This window comes from Moschus berezovskii, chromosome 17 (assembly GCF_049115385.1).
Source record: "Moschus berezovskii isolate FMDL1 chromosome 17, NW_MosBer_1.0, whole genome shotgun sequence".
NCBI lineage: Eukaryota > Metazoa > Chordata > Mammalia > Artiodactyla > Moschidae > Moschus > Moschus berezovskii.
The window spans coordinates 53,355,657-53,378,600 of NC_142476.1; the positions used below are offsets into that span (position 1 = coordinate 53,355,657).

General features: G+C 39.2%; 2 protein-coding genes and 1 long non-coding RNA gene across 4 annotated transcripts in view; all 3 read right to left on the bottom strand.

Annotated features, from left to right (window-relative positions):
- Nucleotides 1–9,182, bottom strand: part of FMO1 (flavin containing dimethylaniline monoxygenase 1) — a 33,788-nt gene extending 24,606 nt beyond the window's left edge. Inside the window, exons 1-2 of one of the 2 annotated variants that reach the window (XM_088845474.1) lie at nt 9,059–9,182; nt 1,596–1,733 (exon numbers count right to left, since the gene is read on the bottom strand). In XM_088845474.1, coding sequence (XP_088701600.1) covers nt 1,596–1,733; nt 9,059–9,121 — 201 coding nt within the window. In that variant the 5' untranslated portion in view covers nt 9,122–9,182. Of the gene's footprint in view, nt 1–1,595; nt 1,734–8,994 lie in introns of both variants that reach the window. The other variant, XM_088845475.1, reaches the window with a different exon arrangement.
- A 1,522-nt stretch (nt 9,183–10,704) lies between these two features.
- LOC148775161 (uncharacterized) lies at nt 10,705–13,690 on the bottom strand. Its single transcript, XR_016039630.1, has 2 exons — nt 13,628–13,690; nt 10,705–13,445 (listed from the first exon to the last, which is right to left on the bottom strand). It is a non-coding gene; the product is annotated as an uncharacterized LOC148775161 (long non-coding RNA).
- Nucleotides 13,691–18,931: 5,241 nt separating this feature from the next.
- Nucleotides 18,932–22,944, bottom strand: part of FMO2 (flavin containing dimethylaniline monoxygenase 2) — a 49,961-nt gene continuing 45,948 nt past the window's right edge. Inside the window, exon 9 of the mRNA XM_055419653.2 lies at nt 18,932–22,815. Within this exon, the coding sequence (XP_055275628.2) occupies nt 22,470–22,815 (346 nt within the window). The 3' untranslated portion in view covers nt 18,932–22,469. The remainder of the gene's footprint in view (nt 22,816–22,944) is intronic.

Below are 22,944 nucleotides of genomic sequence, written 5' to 3' on the forward strand. Positions count from 1 at the left end.
TTCTGCAAGCCAGCTCTCAACTCTGATGGATCGATTCTAATCCATCAGATTAATTAGTGGTAATCTGGGGTATTGTGTTAAGAAGGATTCTGAGGTTCATTAGGGAAAGGACATAATGTTTGATTGGGTTTCCCTGATGTCTCAGAGATAAAGAATCTCCTGCAATGCAGGAGACATGGAAGACACGGTTTTGATCCCTGAGTTGGGAAGATCCTCTCGAGGAGGAAATAGCAACCCACTCCAGTATTCTTGCCTGAAAAATCCCATGAACAGAGGAGCTTGGCAGGTTACAGTCTAAAGAATCGCAAATGTTTGAGTATGAGTCCCTGAGTCCTAATAGTGTTTGATTAGTAGTGTCTTCAATGGCCACGAGAGGCTAGAAATAATGGCATACATGTCAGGTTCTGCTTGTCTATTGGAATGTATGTGGTTTGAATCATAGGAACAGAAGTTCTCTTTTCCCTAGGCCCCTTGGGGAGGTCTCTGTGCATCGATGGTCACATTATGTGGTTGGACACATTTCAAGATATGCAGTTTTTCTTTATGTGAGCCAAGCTGGTTTATGCTGGGACTAAACTAGCACCCTTGGCCTCTCTGGAGCTTTGCTCACTGAATTAGAAAATGAATGCTTTATTCCTGTTCCAAGTTCTATCCTTCAATAAGAGAATGCTAGGTCTTTCTCTTTGTCTCTGAGGGGCTCTGAGGCCAGGATATTTGACACCTTGCTCCTTTTCATTCTTTCTGACATCTTTCTCCTTAGCACATTTAAAACTCATGGGAAATGTTCTTGTTCTCCTGAGAAGAAGGAAAAATAGGAGGTTTTGGGGAAATCTGATGCAAAAATCTCTCTGGCTGAGCTGTGGCGTTCACAGGGTTTCAGTGACCTCCAGCAGGGTCCCTGTGATTCTCCTGGGTCGCAGGCCAGTCAAGGGTGGGCTTTATATTTGCCTCTCCTCCCTCCTCCCCTCTCCAATCCATACTGTAGTCCCGAGAATATTACTTTTATTTTCCTCCAGCAACAAAAAAGTCTCCAAACTCACATCCTTTACTTGTGATTGTCCTTGTCATGGGTTGGAACTGCCTGGACCACCAGACCTTGAGTACAGAACTCCCCCTACACGGAGTCTTATGCTGCTTTACTTCAGATAGAGCAGGGCTGGAAAAAGAAGTTGGTATAAGCAGCTCAGTCTTGCAGGCAGAGGCAGAAATTCCTGCACTGTATTCAGACCGTTGCCCCCACACTGCAGTTTCTTGCTTCAGACTCCCAGAGTTCTGCTCTTATCCTCCCCTGTCCTGAGCTTTCGTGGCTTGTCTCAGCCACTTCATCCTCTTCTACCCTTCGTGGGCATCTTTCTTCCTCTTGGCTTTGGGTGTAGTTTATAAGGCAGCTGATGCACTTCCTACCCAAATCAGGCTGTGCCCTGCTTCTTTTTTAAAAAAATAATTTTCAATGGCCCTTTCTGTCTCCCTGTTCAGCAGATGTTTCTAGCTCCTCCTCATGGGCGCCAGCCCTTGTGGAAGAAATTCAGTCTCTTTTTGCACCAGTCAAGCCTTTTCCAACAGACATACAACAAAGTCACGGAAACCCTACTTACAGTGAATCTCCACAGCCCGCCAAGGTCATCACTCCTCTCGAAGCAGGTGGGCTTTAGCCCTTCCTCCAGACAGCACTTGATGGAAGCCAGGCCAGTGACCCCAGCGCCCACAATCGCAACTCGTTTGACCATGTTGTCCTGTGTGGGGACAATGAAGCAGAACCATTTATTCATAAGTGAAAGCCCCACCCCATCCTTGGATGCTCTAGCAAACCAGGAAAAAGAATTGGAAAGATTAAGGGATTTGCTCCTTTTGAATCCTCTGTAGCTGGTTTCTGGTGTTGTGAATGTGAGGAGGGAAATGTTCAGGTTACTGGTTTAACCCTGTGCTTCGTATGTTCCCACCCCCTCACTCAGAACTGGTGCTAAATAACAGTACAGTTGTCAAGACTGTAGCTTTTGGCAGAATGGCTGAAATCGGATCCTTTAGTACGCGGTGTTTTGTGTTCTGCACTGTGCTGCTGCCTCCAGCCTTCCTCCACAAACTCTCGAGTGAAATAATAGAGCAGCAGACCAGGAAAGGATCACCTCGGCAAACTGAGTTTTTTATAAACACATGAAATCGAATCTCAGATTGGTGTGATATGACACGAGGTCATCCAGAAGCTGGTGGGGTGGGGTTGAGATGCAGAGCCAAGACACTGTGGCCACCACAGGTGCTGCTACAACACCGCCCTGGGCTGGCCCCGACCCTGGCAAACTGCCGGCGTCCCAGCTGCGCTGTCATCCTTCTCTTACCCGCTGCCAGTGGATGGTCACCAGTGGGGAAGAGAAGGTGTGGGGTGGAAAGGTAGGCAGGGAAAATTCTCCTCCTGTCTCCACAGGGTCCTGATTCACCTCTAGGAAACCATCGTGTCACCATTGTACTGATGGAGGGGTGTCTGACCTTGGCCATGAGTTAACATGAACTCGTGAGAATGATGAGAGGCAATATAATGTATTGGTTAAGCCAGTGGTCCCCAACTTTTATGACACCAGGGAGTGATTTTGTGGAAGACAGTTTTTCCAGGGATTAGGGTGGAGGTGTGGATGGTTCAGGTGGTAATGCAAGCAATGGGGAGCGATGGCCAGGGCCAGATGAAGTGTCGCCGCCCCGGCTTGCCCACCCACCCTCCGCTCACCTCCTGCTGTGTGGCCAGGTTCTTAACAGGCCACAGGGGGTTGGGAACCCCTGGGTTACACAGCCAGACTCTGGACCATGTTGTCTGTGACCTTGGAAAATTATTCTACTCCTCTGTGTATCATAAAAAGTGAAGAAGATAGTAGTGTTTTCTTTGCAGGGTTTTGTTAGAATCAAGTGAGTCAACAACACATGACAGTTGGCTTAGAAGTGTTCCTGGGACATAGAAAATGATAAAAAAAAAAAAAAAAGAAACTATTCTAAGTATAAAAACATTTCCCTAAATGAGCTTCCTCTTTGCATTTCCCATCACTGAGCCTCTGTTCTTTAAATTCCTATAGCATTTTGGTCCTACACACAAGCTTAACTCTTTATCATGTGATTTTAGTTGTTGTTCCCCCCAATTTTTTTGTGACATTTTTCTCTCCCCAAGTTAGTAAATTTTTAAATCAGAAGGATCAAAGATTAGATGCAAAATTACCTCAAAGATACTATCTTCCTGAACATTTGCATTTCCTTGTCTCACAGATGAGCTTGTTCCACAAAACTGAATATACCTCTTTTGTTTTTCAGGATTAAGACACAGAGTAGTAGTTCAAGTACAAAGACTTCATCTGATTTGTACTCTGCTGTGACCCCAGGGTATAGGGTTGCACTTGGAACATAACATAATTGATGCTTAGTACCCCCAAATATTTTTTTTTATATATGTGTTTTTAAAATTTTTATTTTTTTGGTTACTCCGTGTGCATGTGGGATCTTAGTTCTCCAACCAGGGATCGAATCCTTGCCCCTGTGCAGTGGAAGTGCAGTCTTAACCACTGGACTGCCAAGAAGTCCCCACAAATATTTCTTGAATGAAATGAAAAGGTCCATTTGTTGAGGTATCACGTGAAAGTGTTATAGAGCCAATTTGCTTCAGCTGGATTTGATTTACTGGGGAAAGTTAGGAGATTCCCTTTGGGAGAAGTTATGCTCTAGCTGCTGATGGAATTGCCTTGAACTCACTTTATAAAAGAGAGTATCTGTACTGACTCTTATTCCAAGGGCCTGACACAGTACTTTAAATATTTTCCTTTAAACATTTGAAGAATCATCATGGACAGATTAGAATTATGGCCAATTATGGATTTGAGGATGTTATAGGGAGGCCAATTTTAGGTCAATATAAGCACTTTTTAGCATTTCAAGCTCTGATATTTATTTTGTTCAGACAGAGTCTGTATGATGGTTTTGGGGGGAGATTTCATAAGTAGGAAATTAGTAGGTAATGTGGAGGGTGGAATCTGATGCCCTATAGGGTCTTATCAAGCCAGATTCTATGATTCATCTTCTGATTAATTACCCTTCAAATACTCAATGAGGGGCTTCTATGCTGCTAAGCCCTAGGCAAGGTATTCAGGGGTACAAAATAACTTATAAGGCATGATGCCTTCTTTAGCTGTCATTCAGTGGGAAAGTAAGATTTGAAAATAAATACCATGTTCTGTGTCAAGTGCTAACACAGAGATATGTTTCACGTGTGTTTTGCAATATGAGCATGATGGAAGAGGTGCTAATACTGACTTTGGAGAGGTAGGAAAGCAACAGAGAAGTGTACTGTTTGCTCCAGGCTTTGAATGATGAAAAGAATTCCAGTGGGCAGAGGAGTGGAGGAAGTGCCCTCCAGAGAGAGGCAGCAGTGAGAGTACGGGCCAGAGATTGGCCACAGAGGCATCAAGACCGCTTGACTCTATGGAGGCTTGACTCTAAGTAGGGCTATTCTTTTGACTCCTGTAAGAAATAGCATGTTCCCCACATGAGGGGACTACATTACTGTGTTGATTCACTGGATTGTATGTGTTTGGTCTTCTTTCTGCATAAGCCTATGTGTTCCTTCACAGAAGGCCATTTTCTTTGACTTTTTTCTTATTTTCTCATAGCATCTAGCTGCGTTCTTGGCCTGGACTAGTCGTTGCATAAATATTTGGCAATGCGTTGATTTACTGATAGGTACAATTAATTAATTAATCACCTTATATCTTTTTAATTAAAAAATAATTGAGTAAATATCTTCTGGGAGCTAATATTCTAGGTCAGACAGTCTGTCCTCAAAATGACTTTCTATCAAACGTACAATCCATAAAAATTCCCTCCCCAGGTCATTACTGCTACTCAGTGTGGGCCAGATGCAGCCAGCCTTTTTGGAGAAGTAAATATCCCTGTGGATTTTTTGTGGGAAAGTAGGGTAGTTGGGAGTCAGACCTGAACTGGAAGTTTAGTGTTGGCTAATTGCCAGCAGTGTGATGTTATACAAGTAATTTGTTTCTGTGTCTCAGTTTCCTTCTCTCTAAAATGAAGCTATTTGTGATTGACATATATACACTTGGTTGGCATGTTGCTGTGTGCGTGTGTGATTTTTTCTGACTCTTTGTGACCCCATGGATTGTAGCCTGCCAGGCTCCTCTGTCCATGGGATTTTCCCACAAGAACATATATACACTGCTGCTGCTGCTAAGTCACTTCAGTCGTGTCTGACTCTGTGCGACCCCATAGACGGCAGCTCACCAGGCTCCCCCGTACCTGGGATTCTCCAGGCAAGAACACTGGAGTGGGTTGCCATTTCCTTCTCCAATGCATGAAAGTGAAAAGTGAAAGTGAAGTTGCTCAGTCGTGTCCAACTCTTAGTGACCCCATGGACTGCAGCCCACCAGGCTCTTCCATCCATGAGATTCTCCAGGCAAGAGAACTGGAGTGGGGTGCCATTGCCTTCTTTGATATACACACTAGATATGTTAAAATACACTCAGTTCAGTTCAGTTCAGTTGCTCAGTCATGTCCGACTCTTTGTGACCCCATGAATCACAGCACACCAGGCCTCTCTGTGCATCACCAACTCCTGGAGTTCACTCAAACTCATGTCCATCGAGTCGGTGATGCCATCCAGCCATCTCATTCTCTGTTGTCCCCTTCTCCTCCTGCCCCCAATCCTTCCCAGCATCAGAGTCTTTTCCAATGAGTCAACTCTTTGCATGAGGTGGCCAAAGTATTGAAGTTTTGACTTTAGCATCAGTCCTTCCAACAGACCCAGGATTGATCTCCTTTAGAATGGACTAGATATATGTAAAATAGATAACTAGCGACAACTTGCTGTATAGCACAGGGAACTCAGTTTGGTGCTTTGTGGTGGCCTAGATGGGTGTGATGTGGGGGAAAGCAGGCAGGGAAGCCCTGGAGAGAAGTGATATATGTATCCAGATAGCTGATTCATCTCATTGTATAGCAGAGACTAACACAACATTGCAAAGCACTTATATTCCAATAAAAACAAATAAAAAATATAGCTAGAAGTTGAACCTGTTGTAGGAATGAATCAACAGATGTGTAAAACACTTTAGCACAGTACTTGGGATATTCTTATCTCAGAATAGAAGTTGCTATGTTATTTTTACATATGCAGGAGCATTTTCCTGAATCTGGTATTTTTGTAGATATCTGCCTTGACAATTTTGGGTTTATTTATTTGGAATAAGAGAGTATTGGGACAACTAGAAATATATAGCTAAAGTTGTGTTCTAGCAAGTGAAGGAAATGAGTAGGGAAATGAAAGAACTGATGCTGAGAGAAAGGGAAAGAGGGAAAATGATAAAAGGAGAAAAAATAGGTTTCAAATCACCCTTCAGGACTTTTTCTTTCTTTTCTTTTTAATTTCAGATCTACTTGGTGTGTTTCCATAGTCTCACATGAGTTGTTCTCATGTTTGGAAAAGCGAACACGAGACTGCATGAGCACATATGCGCTCACGGTGAATACCGCATTCACAGGCTAATGAAAATTAATGCTTCCACCCATTTCTTCAAGTATTGATACTTCTAAAAAATTAATAAGTGCTTTTTAGAAAAAGTATTGTCTGCTTTTATTATTTCTTTTAACTAAAAATCATTTCTAGTCAGTGACTGCTGTAGGTTAGACAAAGTGATAACAGAGTAGGAAATTTTATTAAGGTGAAAAATACTCTAATGCCACTGATTAGTGTTATTTCACATGCTAATGCAAAGTGAATATTAAAAATGCTATTGCTTCTAATGTGAATATACAATAAAAATTTGGCCATTCCTTTGCCGGAGGTTTTAAAAGCAGTGTATCATCACCATCATCATTATTATTTCCGTGAAGAAAGCCTCCTTAAAGCTGACTAAATATGAAAGTAATAAAAATAAAAAGTATGACCAAATTTGTGAAGTATCCACTGGATGAAAGTGAGTTTATAAAAAACATCAAGCAAAATAACTTAAGCAACACAAAATTGCTAAATGAGTTGAGAAATTACTGTTGGTTGCATCACAGTCACCGATTTTTAACCATGGGGGTTACAAACAAACAACTGTTCTTTTCCTAAGCATTTTACATCACTGCCTCTACTTCAAAGAAGTAAGATGCAAAAATATAATGTACTGTAGTCAGATTGAGTGCCTCTGTTGGTTTATCAGGATGATATAGGGGGTTAGAACATGATGCTAGGGCTGTCATTCCCAGAATTGTGTGCAGAGGTACTGAGTTATTTTAAAAATTTGAGGAAAACGTAGTAATACTCCATGTTTGTTGAATACCAAAGTATTAGCTGGAGGTAGTTCACAGTTTTTATATCAGATAGGAATGTGTTCTATTCCATGATGTGACATCTCTGCAAAGCTAGGTTTCTGACTGTTGCAATGTTAAAAAGTGAACAGTTAAGGTAGAACAGGAAATAAAGGGATAATATTTGAGCTGATCCAAGAGTTGAGCAGTGCTATGTGCACTTCATCATTAAGTAATTGTGATTATTCAATAATAAAATAAAAATACCATTTTCCTTTATATTTGTGTATTATTATTTCAAATAACTACAAGGTTGATTGTAAAAGAACAAAAGTATAAATACAGAGAACAGAATAAAAATACAAAGAACAGAAATACTCAAGTTGTTTGGATGTGACTATTTAATGTGACTATTTAATAAGGCTATTTAATAGCTTGACAAAATTACTTGCACACTACAGAGCCCCTTGAACCTAGGAGGTTTAGGAATCTCTGGGTTACAGTCTTTCCTTCTGAATATATTTTAATTGATCAGGAGACCTTATCTACTGGTGTCAAAAAATGCAAACTATTCTATACCTAGTCTAGCAGTTAACCAGTGTTAAAGGTTTCTGGTGCGATTCATCTATGTATTTCAAAGGAAGCCATCTTCACTGGTGCTGACAGGCTTCTTGTTTAGTCGCTAAGTCGTATTTAGTCACTAAGTCGTGACTCTTTTGCGACCCCATGGACTGTAGCCTGCCAGGCTCCTCTGTCCATGGGATTTCCCAGGCAAGAATACTGGAGAGGGTTGCCATTGCCTTCTCCAGGGGATCTTCCCAACCCAGGGATCAAACTCTCATCTCCTGCGCTGGCAGGCAGATTCTTTACCTCTGAGCTGCCAGGGAAGCCAGACAGGCTTGTATCCAGTCCTTTACTTGTACATACTTGTATCCACTTGCCCCTTCCCTTTTCTCTCTTTCTGTCTCTCTGTCCTGTGTTGTGTCTCTCTTCCCCTGTCTCTCTCACATGGACATATACACACTTATACATTCTGTTAGCAATGAATATTGGCACAGACTCTACAATGGTACAATATCCTTAGGGGGCTGTTCATTTCAGGAGTAATCAGAGATAGTAGATTTAGTTGAATGGCAGTTGGGTGGTGAGTGAGGGGGTACACTTAGCCCTTGGGAACAACCAAACACAAACTTGTGAGAAACTTGGCTTAGAGCAGGGTCATCCTCTGGGATTTCTAATCTCCAGCAGCTGTTCCCCCCTCCTCCAGACTCTTCCGAAACACAACCACCTGATAAGAAAAGTTCTCCCAGGTTCTAAATTCACCATAACGGTTACAAGGCCACAGATATTCCCTCGACTGGAGGGGAAACTAGCAAATAACAAAGGACAGACAGTCTCTCCATCTGTAAATCAGATGGCATTCAACCGGATATCTACAAGAGAGTTTTGAAACTCTTAAAATTTATACTCCTGTGAATTTAACTGAGTGAAAAAAAGACAATATATAACATAAATTGGTCAGATTCAAAAGGGAGGGGTCATTGCCTCTGTCTCTGAGTTCATTCCAACATTTGGTAGACAAACCCCCAAAGCATTGTCTGACACCAAGTTAGAAGCTATTAATGGAAGCTCTTAAGAAAAAGGACTGATCTCCCTTTGCATTAGGAATACACATTTTCCCCTTAATTAACCATTTAGTAGTCTACCCAGCAATGTACTTACCAGTGTACACAGAAGACTTGATACTATGACTTTACCGTCCCGTTACAAGTACTCAATCACTTACCCCTCTTTGTCCTTTGGGATGGGGAGTGACTTTATAGCTCTCCATAAACCAAGGGAGTGGCATTCTGGTGAGGTGAATCTGTGCTGAAGCACAATAACAAAACAGGAAAAATTTGGGCCCCACCTCCCTAAATCAAAAGAATCAGAGGTTATATCAGGTTATTTACTTTATGGACTTGAAATTCCTGATGCCAAGTCCTGGCCACAGTTAAGAGTTTGCAGAAATTAAACTGTGTGATCCAGAGCCAGTGTTGTCCTAGGTGTCCCGGGTATACCGGATGAACCCTGTTTAGGAGATAAGGAATGTTATGCAAAATTTGCAATCTAAGTTTAGCCATTATTTATAGTTTAACTTGATTAATTGCAACCATGAAATGCTAAGATAAATACTGGTGATATGTACTTTAGTCTTACTCTTTTCCCTGCAAAAGAGAAATTATTTTAGGGAGTCACAGCAGCATATTCATTGCTCCTAGATTTCATTCTTAAAAGAGGTGGGAGTAAATAAAATAAGGACAACAGCTGCTACACTAAAGAGTCACTTTTATTTTTATTTATTTTTTTGCAATTATAAATGTAGTTTTATTTAAATTTGAGTCAAGTTCCATTTAAAAAGTATTTTTAATGCTATGTAAAACCTGCCCTGGGGCTATTCCAGGCTACTTAGAGGCAAGGTAGCCTAGACTCATGCCTGAGAGGGTAGAGTCTGGACCTGGGCTGGATTTACATCTTAACTCTTGGCTCAGAACATAAAGAATCTGCCTGCCATACAGGAGACCTGGGTTTGATCCCTGGGTCAGGAAAATCCCCTGGAGAAGGGAACGGCAACCCACACCCATATTCTCGCCTGGGAAATCCCATGGACAGAGGAGCCTGGAGGGCTACAGTCCACGGGGCTGCAAAGAGTTGGACGCGACTGAACAACTAACACAGAACCCCCAGAACTGATGAAATCAGATCTCTATGGGGTGAGCCTCAGGCATTAGGATTTTTCTTCTTTTTTACTAAATCAGCAGATCAGAATTATTTGTTTATTGTGTGTGTGTGTGTGTTATAAACATGGTGCCACTGTTTGTTCTCCCCAAGCCCCCTTCCACATTTTTACTTTGTCACATCTTTAACGTCCATGAATTAAGGTAAAAATTAAAGAAAAGCATATCCACTTTTTCAAATATTCTTTAAGAATATAGAATTTTTCTAAAATTTTTTTCTTTTTAAAAAGCTTTTTTTTTTTTTTGCCTTGCTATACGGCATGTAGATCTTTGCTGACCAGGGCTGGAACTCTGGTCCCCTGTAGTGGAAGCATGGAGTCTTAATCACTGGACAACCAGGGAAGTCCAAAACTAAGTTTTTACACAATTTTAAAAGTTTACTTTCCAACTACAGTTATTATATAATATCGGCAGTTTCCCCTGTTTTGTCTAATGCATCTCCCCCTATAGTCAGTATTTGATCTCCTGCTTCCCAGCCACTATGTGTCTCCTTCACCCTCCTCACTGGTAACCATTCATTTGTTCTACTGCATATATCTGTGAGTCTTTCTTTTTGTTGTTGTTATATTTACTGGTTTGTTATACTTTTTTTAGATTCCACACAAGGTCTTGGGATGTTATAAAGTTCTTCAGGGCTTCTTCAGTTCTTCAGATAATAAGTTTTAGAACTTAGCATCACTTGGGATGGTTTTTAAGCAGTCATGATACTAGGACTCTTCTGGAAACTCTGACTTAATTCCTCTGGGATGTGGCCAAGGACTGAAAGTTTTTAGAGCTTCTAAATGAATAAAATCTGGACTGATAACCACTAGAGCATGACGTTAACTACCAGAGAGACAAACCCCTTTCAGAACAGTTCTCAGAACTGAAGGAAATGGGATCTCAACCGATTTTCAAAATACGATTCAGGCAAGGGGGTAGTATATGAAACTGATTTAAGTGGAATTAGGGACATCACCAGAGCAGGATTTGGAATAGAGAAAGATGCAAGTGGAAGAATAAACTTTAAAATAGTTGGAGACATCTGATTAGGACAGGAAGAAGAGGTGTATTCAGGGGGAGAGTAAGATGAACGGTATGACTGGATCAGAGGTAGAAAATGAATTGAGATGAGATTGAAAAAAGTAGGCAGGATTAGGGCAGGTGAGAGTCTGTCTTCCACGTTATGTGTTTGATGTGCATCATTAAAATACAGAGCGCCATGGATGATGGAGAAAATTATAACCACCCTTTCTGCAGGGGAACCTCCAGTCCCCTTACCTGGCTTTACTATTCTCCTCAGCCCTTACCACCATCTTATCTACTATAAGTTTAATGAGTTGAGCCATATGAAATAGCTGACATTAGTCCACTTTTTGACTTAAAAATAGAAATTTTGTGTAACAAAAGTTAATACTTGTTTAGTTTTATTTCTCTCCTCCTGGAATGTAAGTTCCCCAAAGACAGGGATTTTTGTCTCTTCTTTTCATTATTGTGTCCTGAGAGTTTAGAACAGTGACTGGTACACAAAAAAGTACTCAATGAATATTTTTTTGATGAATAAATAATTCTATTCAAAGTGCTCACTGAAGATTAGAGAAAACCAAAGAAAAAGTTCTATAACTATTTGTGTTTAAGCTGGTGGGATGTTTGCATTTAAAAGATAAAGAAAAACACATCTATGCACATTTAGGCAAGGAAAATATAGAAGGATATTTAAAATATATTTCCTGAAAAAGTAAAACAATTCCCCTTGGGATTGGGCTTTTGCCTTGCACTAAATTAACCAGAAGTATTTGGAAGAAACTTCCCAGAATTTTGATGGAAGGAGACACCAGGAAAAATTCTATATCCCATTCATTTTTCACTTATATGAAAAAGCAATAGAAACATTCTCAAACGGGACAGTAACAAACAAAAATATATTACTCTCAATTAAAAAAATGATCTGAGGAAAACTTTAAAAGACTGTGTAATAAGTTATAACAATGAACCCCAAAATGGGGAAGAGTTAGTTTAAAAAAATAGTCCTAAGCAATGGAACCACAAAATGTTTAACTAACCAGTGTTAATATAATGCATATCTATATGGAGGTCCATTCATCAGTTATAGGGCACTGCAAATCTCAAAATGAGATTAATGATTAAAATCCATGAAATTAATGATTAAAATCCACATCTAAAATTCCAAATTAACAAAAACTTGAACAGTTAAAGAAGGCAGATTAGACAGCATTGCTTATAATGATAGAGAAATACAGATATATATCTCTGTTTTTTATTGGAGTATAACTGCTTTACAATGTTGTGTTAGTTTCTGCTGTAAGTGAAGTGAATCAGCTATATGTATATATGCATACATGTGTGCTAAGTCGCTTCCGTTGTGTCTAACTCTTTGACCCCATGGACTGGGGAGCCTGGAGGGCTACAGTCCATGGGGTCAAAGAGTCACTTTTAAACATTTGGATCCATTTCTTATTTAGAGAAAATGCTTATTGTTTCCAAATCATACATCACCCATATTAGTATTCAGTTTTTTATGTTAATTATTTATATATTTTTATTATTTTTAAAAAATTAGTTTCTATTGGAGTACAGTTGATATACAATATTGTATCAGTTTCAGGTGTACAGCAAAGTGAATCAGTTATACATTTACATATATCCACTGTTTTTTAGATTCTTTTTCCATATAGGTCAGTACAGAGTATTGAGTAGAGTCCCCTTGGTTATACAGTAAGTCCCCATTAGTTATCTGTTTTATATGTAGTAGTATGTATATGTCCATCCCAGCTTCCTATCTTAAGACTTGAATGCAGATGATTGCCAAGGCACTTGAGAAATATAACAAATGTTTGGAAGGAGCACAGTCTTTGGCATCAGAAGTCCTGAGTTTAAGTAAAGTTTCTCTGGGCACTATTAGGGTAATCTTGAGAAAATTATTTAACTTTTTAAACCTTTAATTTCCTCAGTTTAAGGTAAGCATAATAATACTTGCCTCACATAGTTGTGGTGGGGACTGGATGAGACAATCTGTATAGAGTTTTGTACACAGTACACACATTAAGGATGGCTGTGATGGTGATGATGATGATGCTATTGCTAGACAAGATAAGGTGTCTTGATTTTTGATTTACAATTTTGAAATGACTTCCACAGGTACAGAGACTAAACTCCAAGACTGATTGGTAAGACTGAAGCATGGAGAAAGTTCTGGAAAGACAAATCTTATTTTTTTCCCCTTGATTTTCAACTTAGTTTCACTACGCCCTTTAGCCCTGCATTCAGAGGGTCTTCTGTATCATTGGGTCTGTTGCTGGCTGACAACACTCTCCCTTTGTATTGTTTCTGGCTTATTGAAGACTTGGCACCAAAACAGCATTGTTGGCTTTGTTGAGCTCAGCTGCCTTCCTGTAGCTATGAAGATGATAGTATTTGGATGATTTCAAAGCTTAATTTTTACCCCGAAATTAAGGCTTCAAGACTACTATTAGTTCAAGTGTGTTTTTAAAAATCAAAATATGTTTGATATTGAGTCATGGATACCTTGAGAGCCAGGGCCACAATTAGTGTCCCAAAACCCATACCTAGGTACTTACCTTGATTGTACATGCACCCTTGGTGCCCACCAAGGAGATCTCAGGGCCTTACCAGGCAAGCTGCTAACATAAATGGAAACAAAAATTTTATAGTGTTGGCTGTGTATAAACCTAGCCATTGATCATAGCATCTCATTTTCCATAATTATCAAGAAACTTAAAATAATTAAAAATAAAAACACTGGCCTTCAACAGCACCTTCACTTTTTTTTTCTTTTAATTTTAGGGTTTATTGTCAATTAGTTGTACTTGAGGCCTTGGAATGGTGAAATCTATCCAGGCCCCTTTTTGAAACAAACCTAGACCCTAAGAAACTGAACTGGCGGATGATGATGCTCTTTAGGGTGTAACTTGGAATTTCTGCCCCTTGTGTACATGGTAAGATTGAACTTCTTGGCCCCTTAGTGGTTGGTTGGGAACATGTGACTAGTTCTGGTCAGTGAACTGTGAACCAAAGTAGCAAGTGTCTTTTCTGGGCTCAGAGGATTTAATTGCTGGTATGAGATCTCATAGAACTTTCATTTCCTTCAGTATGGTAAGGAGAAACTTTCAACATGGCTGTTCCATTAGCCTGGATGCCTTGAGTAACTATGATGAGCAGACCTTAATTCCCAATGGATATATAGCATGAATGAGAAACAGTCTTCGTTTTATTTCAAAGTTTTGAGATTTAAAGATCTGTTGTTAATGCATCACACCTTGTTTGTAATGACTGATGCACTAGAGGGATGTTTGTTTGCTCCTTCATTGCATTTTAAAATAATCTTCTGAAGTCTCACTTCCCTTCCTTTCTTCCCCTGTTCTGTTCATATTTAAAGCCACAGAATTTCAAAGTTAAAAGAGAGCATAGAATTTACTCAGTTTTAGTCCCAGTTGTAAATTGGACCTACCTATTGCAATTTTTTTCTTTCTCCCTCTGAAAAAGTAAAAACAGTCACAACTCCTTACTCTTCAACTCCCCCACACAAAAAGCATCAAGAAGCTCCCTGTGCCATTGTCAACAGTTTTTTTTTTTTTTCTTTTAATACACGTGTTCTTAAGTGGAGTTAATTCCCTAAGTGCCTTTCATGTTGAAGTTGTTTTTCTTTTTGTGAGAATACACCTGCAGAACAGTAGCATTTAAAGGGGAGGTGGAAATAGTACTATGCCTACTTAAGGCTAATTATTTTGCTTGAAATGGGTCTTTTCTCTGTCAACAGTGGTGAATCAGTGATTCACACCTCTGCCATCTAAGGATTAGAGCAAATAGCAGCCACTCTAAGTTCCCTTAGACGTCTTTGCAGCTTGATGAAATTTTGTGGGAAAGTTTGCAACAGTGAGTTAGAAACTGTTATAACACTTAAGGTGCTATTATATTTTGTAACTGCCTCAGAAGTTTGTAATTAATGGGGAATGTTTACATGGTGACATAGGTGGGAACCTTCAAGTTGTGAGCTTTCAAAGACACAAATGAGCATTTGTGTGTCCAGTTATGTAAGTTAGTTCACGTGTCTGGTGTACATTGTCATGTGTGCATCCTCTACAAGTGGTTTTGCTTTTGTGTACTTTACTGTACAAAGTACAGAGTACAGTGTTTTTACTTCAAGCTCAGGATATCTGGAAGCAAGCATAAAAGCAGTGGTGATATAACTGGTTCTACTGTGCTTTTCAAGGTACTATAGCATAAGATTAAACTTTTTTTCTTATTTTTTTGTGTTTATTTATGTATTATTTGTGTGAAAAGTATAATAAACCTATTATAGTATGGTACTATATAGCCGATTGTATTGGTGGGTTCCTAAGCTAACTTAGGAAATAAGCTAACTTAGCTTATTTACTGTAACTTAAATACAGTAAGTCCACTAGGTACAAATAATTTCCATTACCAGAGTGCATTGTTAGTGGAACTTATTTGTACCTAGTGGACTTACTGTATTTAGAATAGCAGCGAGGGGTGAAGCAGAAAGAACACTGTTGAGAAATCAGGGTTCGTTAGTATTCTGTGCAGAGTAGAACAGTCATCCTTGTTTTGCCTAACACATGAGGCTGTGGTGGGATTAGGTTAGAAAAGAATTGTGGAAGTGCTTTGTAAGTACTACAGAATTCAATTATCTAAATCTTTAAAGTGTGCATCTGGCTTTTCTTGCTCATCATGGCATTCCCAGCCATAGCATGGTCTCTCTATGTCTGCATTGGACTCTTTTGTCCAAAACCTAATTTAAGTGCAGGGCTTAGCTCCTTCTCTATTCCACAAAATGTCCAGCTCCACTCAGTATTTGTGTGTGTGTGTGTGTATTTAATAGCTTTACTGACTAGCTGAAGAATCACAAGGAGAGGTTGCATGGCCTCCTACTCAACATTCTGCTATCCTGCTGGTTCTTTTCTTTCTTTTTGTTCTTATTTTCTTTCCTTCCATCCTCTTTTAAAAAACCCGAACCTTTCTCTCTTCTCCTGAAGAATTTCATTTTGCTCCAAACTCAAGTCTCTCTTTTTTGCCCCCAGGCACTTGTAAGAATTTTTTTTTTCAAACAAATGTTGTCCCCATTCTTATTTAGATACCTTAATACCTAAGTTAACATACTTATTACTGTAGATATTCATACAATTTTATGTGATTGTATTAGGCACACAAATATATTAAAACTAATTTTTAAGCTTCTTTGACAACTTTCATTTCATCAGCTTCTTAGTTCTCTTGTGGATCAGCCCCATTCTTGGTGTGTAGAGAGGGGATAAAATTCATTAACATGATATTTTACCTTGGATATAAGATGGACATTGGAAAATGAAGAAATAAATGATTTTTTTGTTGATTCATCCTCCTTTCATTGTCCAACCCAGATGGAATTGCTTATAACCCACATAACTTGGAAAAGCCTTTTTGCCACTATGTCTCAATTTCCTGGTATATAAAATAGGTTATGAGGATTAAATATGATGAAATTAAATTGAATTCTTCAAAATATTTAGAACATAATAAGTGATTGGTAAATGACTATTTATTATTTTTTCCAGTTTCTTTAGGTTGCTAAGCTTGAAATAGTTCCATAATGATCCTATAGAATCAATTACTTTCTACTGGCTAGTAGCCCAAAGTATAAGAATATCTAACAACTAAAGCTCTGTTTAATAGTTAGAATTAAAATTCCTCTCCCAGAATATGTGACAGATATAGATGGATATCTGGGTGTGAAAACACAAGTATTAGGTGTATACTTCTCACCCACAAGATAAAGCAGCCAGTCTTCATTGCAGTTTGTTTGAACTGATAGAGGAAGCAATACCAGCTGGCATTCAGGAGACACGACTATTCATGTGGCCCTGGATGGTGACCTGAGTTCTTCGAATCTCTGTTTTCATATCTGAGAGCATTCTCTTTAGTCTTTTCCATCCTTAAAATGACCCAGTGACTTGCAGTGATCCTTTGGTTCCAAAATATGATTCCTATTACTGCTTTACCCTGAGGAGTGCCAAAGCAGCCTTTTCTGTGTATTTTCTGGAAGTTGGGTTTGGTAGCTCCTTGGCACAAAATTGTCACCTTTGCTGTTAGTGCTAGTGAACTACAAATGACATTCTATTTAACTGTTATTTAAAAATTGACAATGAATTATGATAGAACCATAGGATATTATATTTAATGGGAATTAGTGATCATCTGACCCCTTTTCTATGCTCGGTTGAGAAAACTCAGTCTCAGAAAACTGAGGTGACTTCTTTAGGAACTACAGAAGTAACCTAATAGAAGGCAGGAGTGTAAACACTATTGCAAGACTGAAACAAAGTGGTTTGGTAATACAGAGGGGGAGGAGATATATTTTGGCTGGAGGGACTGGGGAAAAGCATTTGACTTGCCACTGTAGGAAGGATGGGATCTTACTAGAGTATTGGGAAGGCAAGAGTAGATAGCATGAAGAAAGGACAGCTAGTGAGGCAGTGTGGAGAACGTTGGAGGGAAGGTGTGAAGGCATCACAGTGGGAAGAATGCTGGGGAGGGAGGTGACAGCCTGTGTGGAGAGTTTTGAATAATAAATGATGGAGAGCCTCTGAAGGTTTCTGAGGAAAGGAGTAAGGCATAGCATCTTCTTGTTGGTACTCTCACAAACACCTTTGAGTCTGGGCTTTTAGGGACTGGAAGTTTTGGGGCAAAGGGAAAGGACACTAATATCTCAGAACTGGTTGTGGAAGAAACTGATGACTAACTAGGTAAATTAATCTAAAAGCGATGATTCAACTAAGTAAAGAATATAAAAATAACGTTATGAACCTATGGTAACCATGAGAATGTGTTTTATAGATATTTCACAATAGGGAGTGTAATTAACCAAGGGCGTTAGCTGCTGTACTTGAGATACATTGCTGCACTCATGCTCAGGTCACTTTTCCCATGAGCTGCTTTAAGTCAGTGATGACATAGCACAGAGACGGAAGCATTTCATTCACAGGAGAGTCAGGGCTTCTCTGATGGCTTTAGGTGTCCCCAGAGGCTCTGCTGATTCTTCTTTAGACTGCACAACAGTCTATGATGTTTCCATCCACCCATTTTTCCCTCTCTCCTTCATTCAGGGTCAGATTTGCATTGCTATTCAGGGACTCTTTCAGGCTTTTCTTGCACAGCCCTCTCTTTCCTCTCATGCAGCCATTTTCCTTAATATAACCCTTGCATATTTAATCTCATTCTAGCACCCAACCTGAATTAAGTAGAATCTAATATCAGGATTAGAGGTTAGAGTCTTAAAATCAATCTTAAAGGAAATCAACCCTGAGTACTCATTGGAAGGACTGATGCTGAAGCTGAAGTTCCAATACTTTGGCCACCTGATGCAAACAGCTGACCCATTGGAAAAGACCCTGATGCTGGGAAAGATTGAAGGCAGAAGGAGAAGTGGGCAATGGAGGATGAGATGGCTGGAAGGCATCAACTATGCGATGGACATGAACTTGGGCAAACTTTGGGAGATGGTGAGGGACAGGGAAGCCTGGCATGCTGAAGTCCATGGGGTCTTGAAGAGTTGGACATGACTTGGTGACTGAACAACATCAGGAGCCTTTGTTTTAGCCTCATTGATCCATGATCTGGTCATAAGGCAGACTGGACCAGAAAGTGAGGTATGTTGAGTGTAAACATATTCTCCCTCTTGGGAAATAGCCAAAAGCTCTGTACAAGGCATTGCAGGCCAGTAGCAACATCTTCCAGTATGAAAGACCTGTTATGACGAAGAATCTTCTTTTGTCATCCTCATTATAATTTGACTTCTGGATTACATTTCAGTTAAGCTTTGAAAATCTTTATTACTTGAAATTTTGTTACATATCATGGTCCAATAGTTTTATTTTTAAAATATCTTTATTTTTCTGCAAATATGACACATTTGGCTTTGAGGGTGGAAAATCAAGGACCAATCATCTGGAGAAGAATAGTTAAAATCAGAAGTTAGTAAAAGGGAACCTTCACAGGGAGAGATTTTGTAAGAAGATGGTAGCTAGTTAACAGCCTTCTCAGGAGAACAAACGTTGTACAGCAAGAAATTGTCAGACTGAACCTAAGGAGGAATTGGGGCCTTAGGAGTGGAAAAATTCCTGGACTAATCTCTGAAAGCAGTGTTTTTTTTGAGAAGCCTCAAACCAATGTTTCTGAGATTTAATGTGCACAAGAATCCTCCAGAGAATTTATCAAGACTGTAGATTGCAGTGGAGATTCTAATCCAGCAGGTCTGAATTATAGTTGCCTTTTATTCAGGAATCTGCACTTCTAAAATCTCTCTAAGATATTCTGATGCAGAAAATGTCTCTGTGGACCACAGTTTGGAACAAACTATCCTAGATGGTTTGCTTATCTAGGATACTTTCATGTTTCAGGATGTATGGAGGCAAAGGAACAGACTTGAATGAGTCTTCCTTAATCAATCTCAGGCTCTGGATATGAACTATTTATGTTTAAAAAATATACCAGAATACTTGGGATGATTTCAAGTGATCATCTTCTTTCTAAATATTTTCAAGAATGTAAATTGAATAACAATTTTGTCCTAATGGCATTATTCCCTCCCCCTCTCCCCCGCAACTGATTCAGCATCGACCTGACAATTGATTCTCGATCTTCCACTATAGAAATAGAATAAAAACCATAGTCATTTCACTGGGTAGTGGTAATGATGATTGAGTTATGAAAAAACAATTAGGGCAAAGCTTTGCACATTACAAAGCAGGGACTGGCAAGCTTTCTGTATTTACAAACTTTCTGTAAATATTTTAGGCTTTGTGAGCCATACTGTTTTTGTTAGCAACTACTCAATGCTGTCATTACAGCTTCAAAGCAGCCACAGACAATCAGTGAAAAGGAATGACTGTGTTCCGGTGAAACTTCATTTATAGATATAAGTAGTGGGCTGGTTTTGTCTACTTTTGCTATAAAGCCTTGATAAATTCTATTCTATTATTATTACTAATATAATGGCTTGTATATGATTTTTAATAATTAGCAAGGTAACTGGTTTTTAATTGATAACTAAGTATATATACCATATACACTTTTTCAAAGGAAGCTGCTTGTAGGAGCAATGAAAAAAAAACACCACCTGTATTTAAAGGCTGGTATCATTTCAATAGCCTTTAAAGAGTTTCCACTGACAGGATTGCCATCACATTGTTCTGGGCAATGTGAGAGAACATTGTTCTGGGCAATGTAGAGAGAACATTGTGAGAGAACAATGTGAGAGAACATTGTGAACATTGTGAGAGAACATTGTGAGAGAACAATGTGAGAGAACATTGTTCTGGGCAATGTAGAGAGAAATCTAGGCCAAGTGAAGAGTGATGACACCAAAGGCTTTGGAGGAATAAAAGGAGAAATTTGTCTAAATCTTGAATCTCTGACTTTTCCACTATCTTTGAAGGTCTTGTTCTGGGCTTGTGGCATGGTTTAATCTCCCAAAGCCCAATGTGAGAAATAACAGCTGTGATGAATGTTTTATAACCAGATGTTTATCTATTATGTTGCTCAACATCTATTGACATTGAATTGCTTGTGACATTTTTAAAGTTCATTTCTAAGCAAATGTCTGTCTCTCCTAACAAGCTGGTATGTTTGCTTTTATCAGATGACAAAGATTACTGTTTTGCTTTTTGCCTTGGTTATTTGTTGGTTAGAGCTAAATACAAGGCCCAGTCATTACAATACTTTTCATCTACTTGGGAAATATACTCTTTTTCCCTTAACACTTGTTTTTTGAAGATGTCAATGATTATCTTTAATGCTATTATATAAGCATTTATTTTGTTGTAAATTCCTTCAAACAAATTTTAGACCTAGCTAAAATATAATCCAAATATTATAAATAAAATTAATCAGATCTTATTTGTGAGAAGAGTATTGTTTTCTTTGTAAAGGACCTACAAAAGTAATACATATGTGATTATAAATAGAACTTTAGTAAGTATTTTGTTAATAGTAGAGGTTTTTGTAAGTAAGTATTATGGGGCAAGGTTATGATATTCAGTTCTGGAGTCAGGCAAACCTGAGTTCTAATTACAGCTCCATCACAAGATGGATGGTCCTGGGCATGTTACCTAACTTGAGTCTCAGTTTCATAGCCTGTAAAATGGGTACAAGAGCTGCACCCATCTCACAGAATTGTCATGAGAATTAAATGAAACACACACAATGTGCACACTGGTATATGATAAGTACTCTCTCTCAATATATATATGGTAAATACATATTATATGTATAGTACTCACTGGAAAACACTCTGATGCTGGGAAGGATTGGGGGCGGGAGGAGAAGGGGACGACAGAGAATGAGATGGCTGGATGGCATCACTGACTCGATGGACATGAGTTTGAGTGAACTCCAGGAGTTGGTGATGGACAGGGAGGCCTGGCGTGCTGTGATTCATGGGGTCGCAAAGAGTCGGACACGACCGAGCGACTGAACTGAACTGAACTGAATATTGTAAATACATCTATCTGTCTATTATGGTATGCTTATTTTTAATTTTACAGCAGTGTCTCTATCAGAATATAGTGAAGTGAAAGTGTTAGTTGCTCCTTCACTTGCGTCCAACTCTTTGTGACTCCATGGACTGTAGCCCGCCAGGCTCCTCTGTCCATGGAATTCTCCAGGCAAGAATACTGGGGTGGGTAGTCATTCCCTTCAGGAGATCTTCCTACCCAGGGATCAAACCCAGGTCTCCTGCATTTCAGGCAAATTTTTTACTGCCTGAGCCACCAGGAAAGCCCTTCAAAAATATAAGACAAATATAAGAAAAGCGGCTATTTGCTCAGGTTTTAATGAGAGGCCCTAAAAACCTGTACGAATGTTGCTGTTTTCTAAGTCTATCCTCTCTCTCTCTCTCTTTTTTTTTCCCTCCAGTATTTCTGAGTGATTCTCCATGAAGCAAATGGAGCCTGACTTAACATCTGAGAACTTTGTGACCAAATAAAGTTTGGCTAAGAGGACTATCAAGAACAACATGCAGAAATTTAAATATTTACCCACAATTTAAATTTTCCAATAATTTAAACCATGGGTGCTTTTCAATCTGTGTAATTCTACTATTTTCCCATATGGCTCTCCTTTATTCAGGCTTGGCAGCACTATTCAGCCAGTGTTACTATATTGATTTTTTTTTTTTTTTTGGAGAGTCTGGTGAGTTTGAGGGAAGGATGGATGGCAAAGAAATTTCATGACACAATTTTGGTTTTATACATTTTGTACCTAATTCTTCTAACTCTTTCTCTCTCTCTGTTCTTTCCAACTCTAAAATTTAGACTTTAGATTTAATTTTTTTTCTTTTAGTTTTTTTTTTCTTTAAGAGGTACTGACTGCCATTACAACTTAAAGCATTATGCTGACAGATTAAAATCACTGAAGTTGGGAAAAAAAGGCCACCACAACAGCAAGAAGCCCCAGGATTTTCAACAGGAAGGAAAATGGGAAAGTAGATGAGGTTTTGATAGCCCGTGTCTTTAAAGGCTTCAGTATCCTTTGTTTCTGGGTGAAGATGGCATTCCTGGCTCCATTCCACTGCCCAGGCCCAACCAGGCGATACTGAAAGGAGTTGCATGGCCCAAAACAGAGTTTCACAGCCAGTTTAGGATCTTTTAGCAAGAAAGAAAGGATGTCTGGCTTCACACCTATCTCTACAGCAAGCTCGTCCAAGTAGTCGATGTGATTGGTCTGCAGTAATTGGCTATTGCTCTCTCCAAACCTTAATGTAGAAAAAAGGACAGAGTCACAAAATATTCTAAGTTATATAAGAACATTAGGTATTCAATAGCTGCTGAAAGAATGGAGAGATGAAGGAATGAATGAGTTTTGAATGACTCTGGTGGCAAGT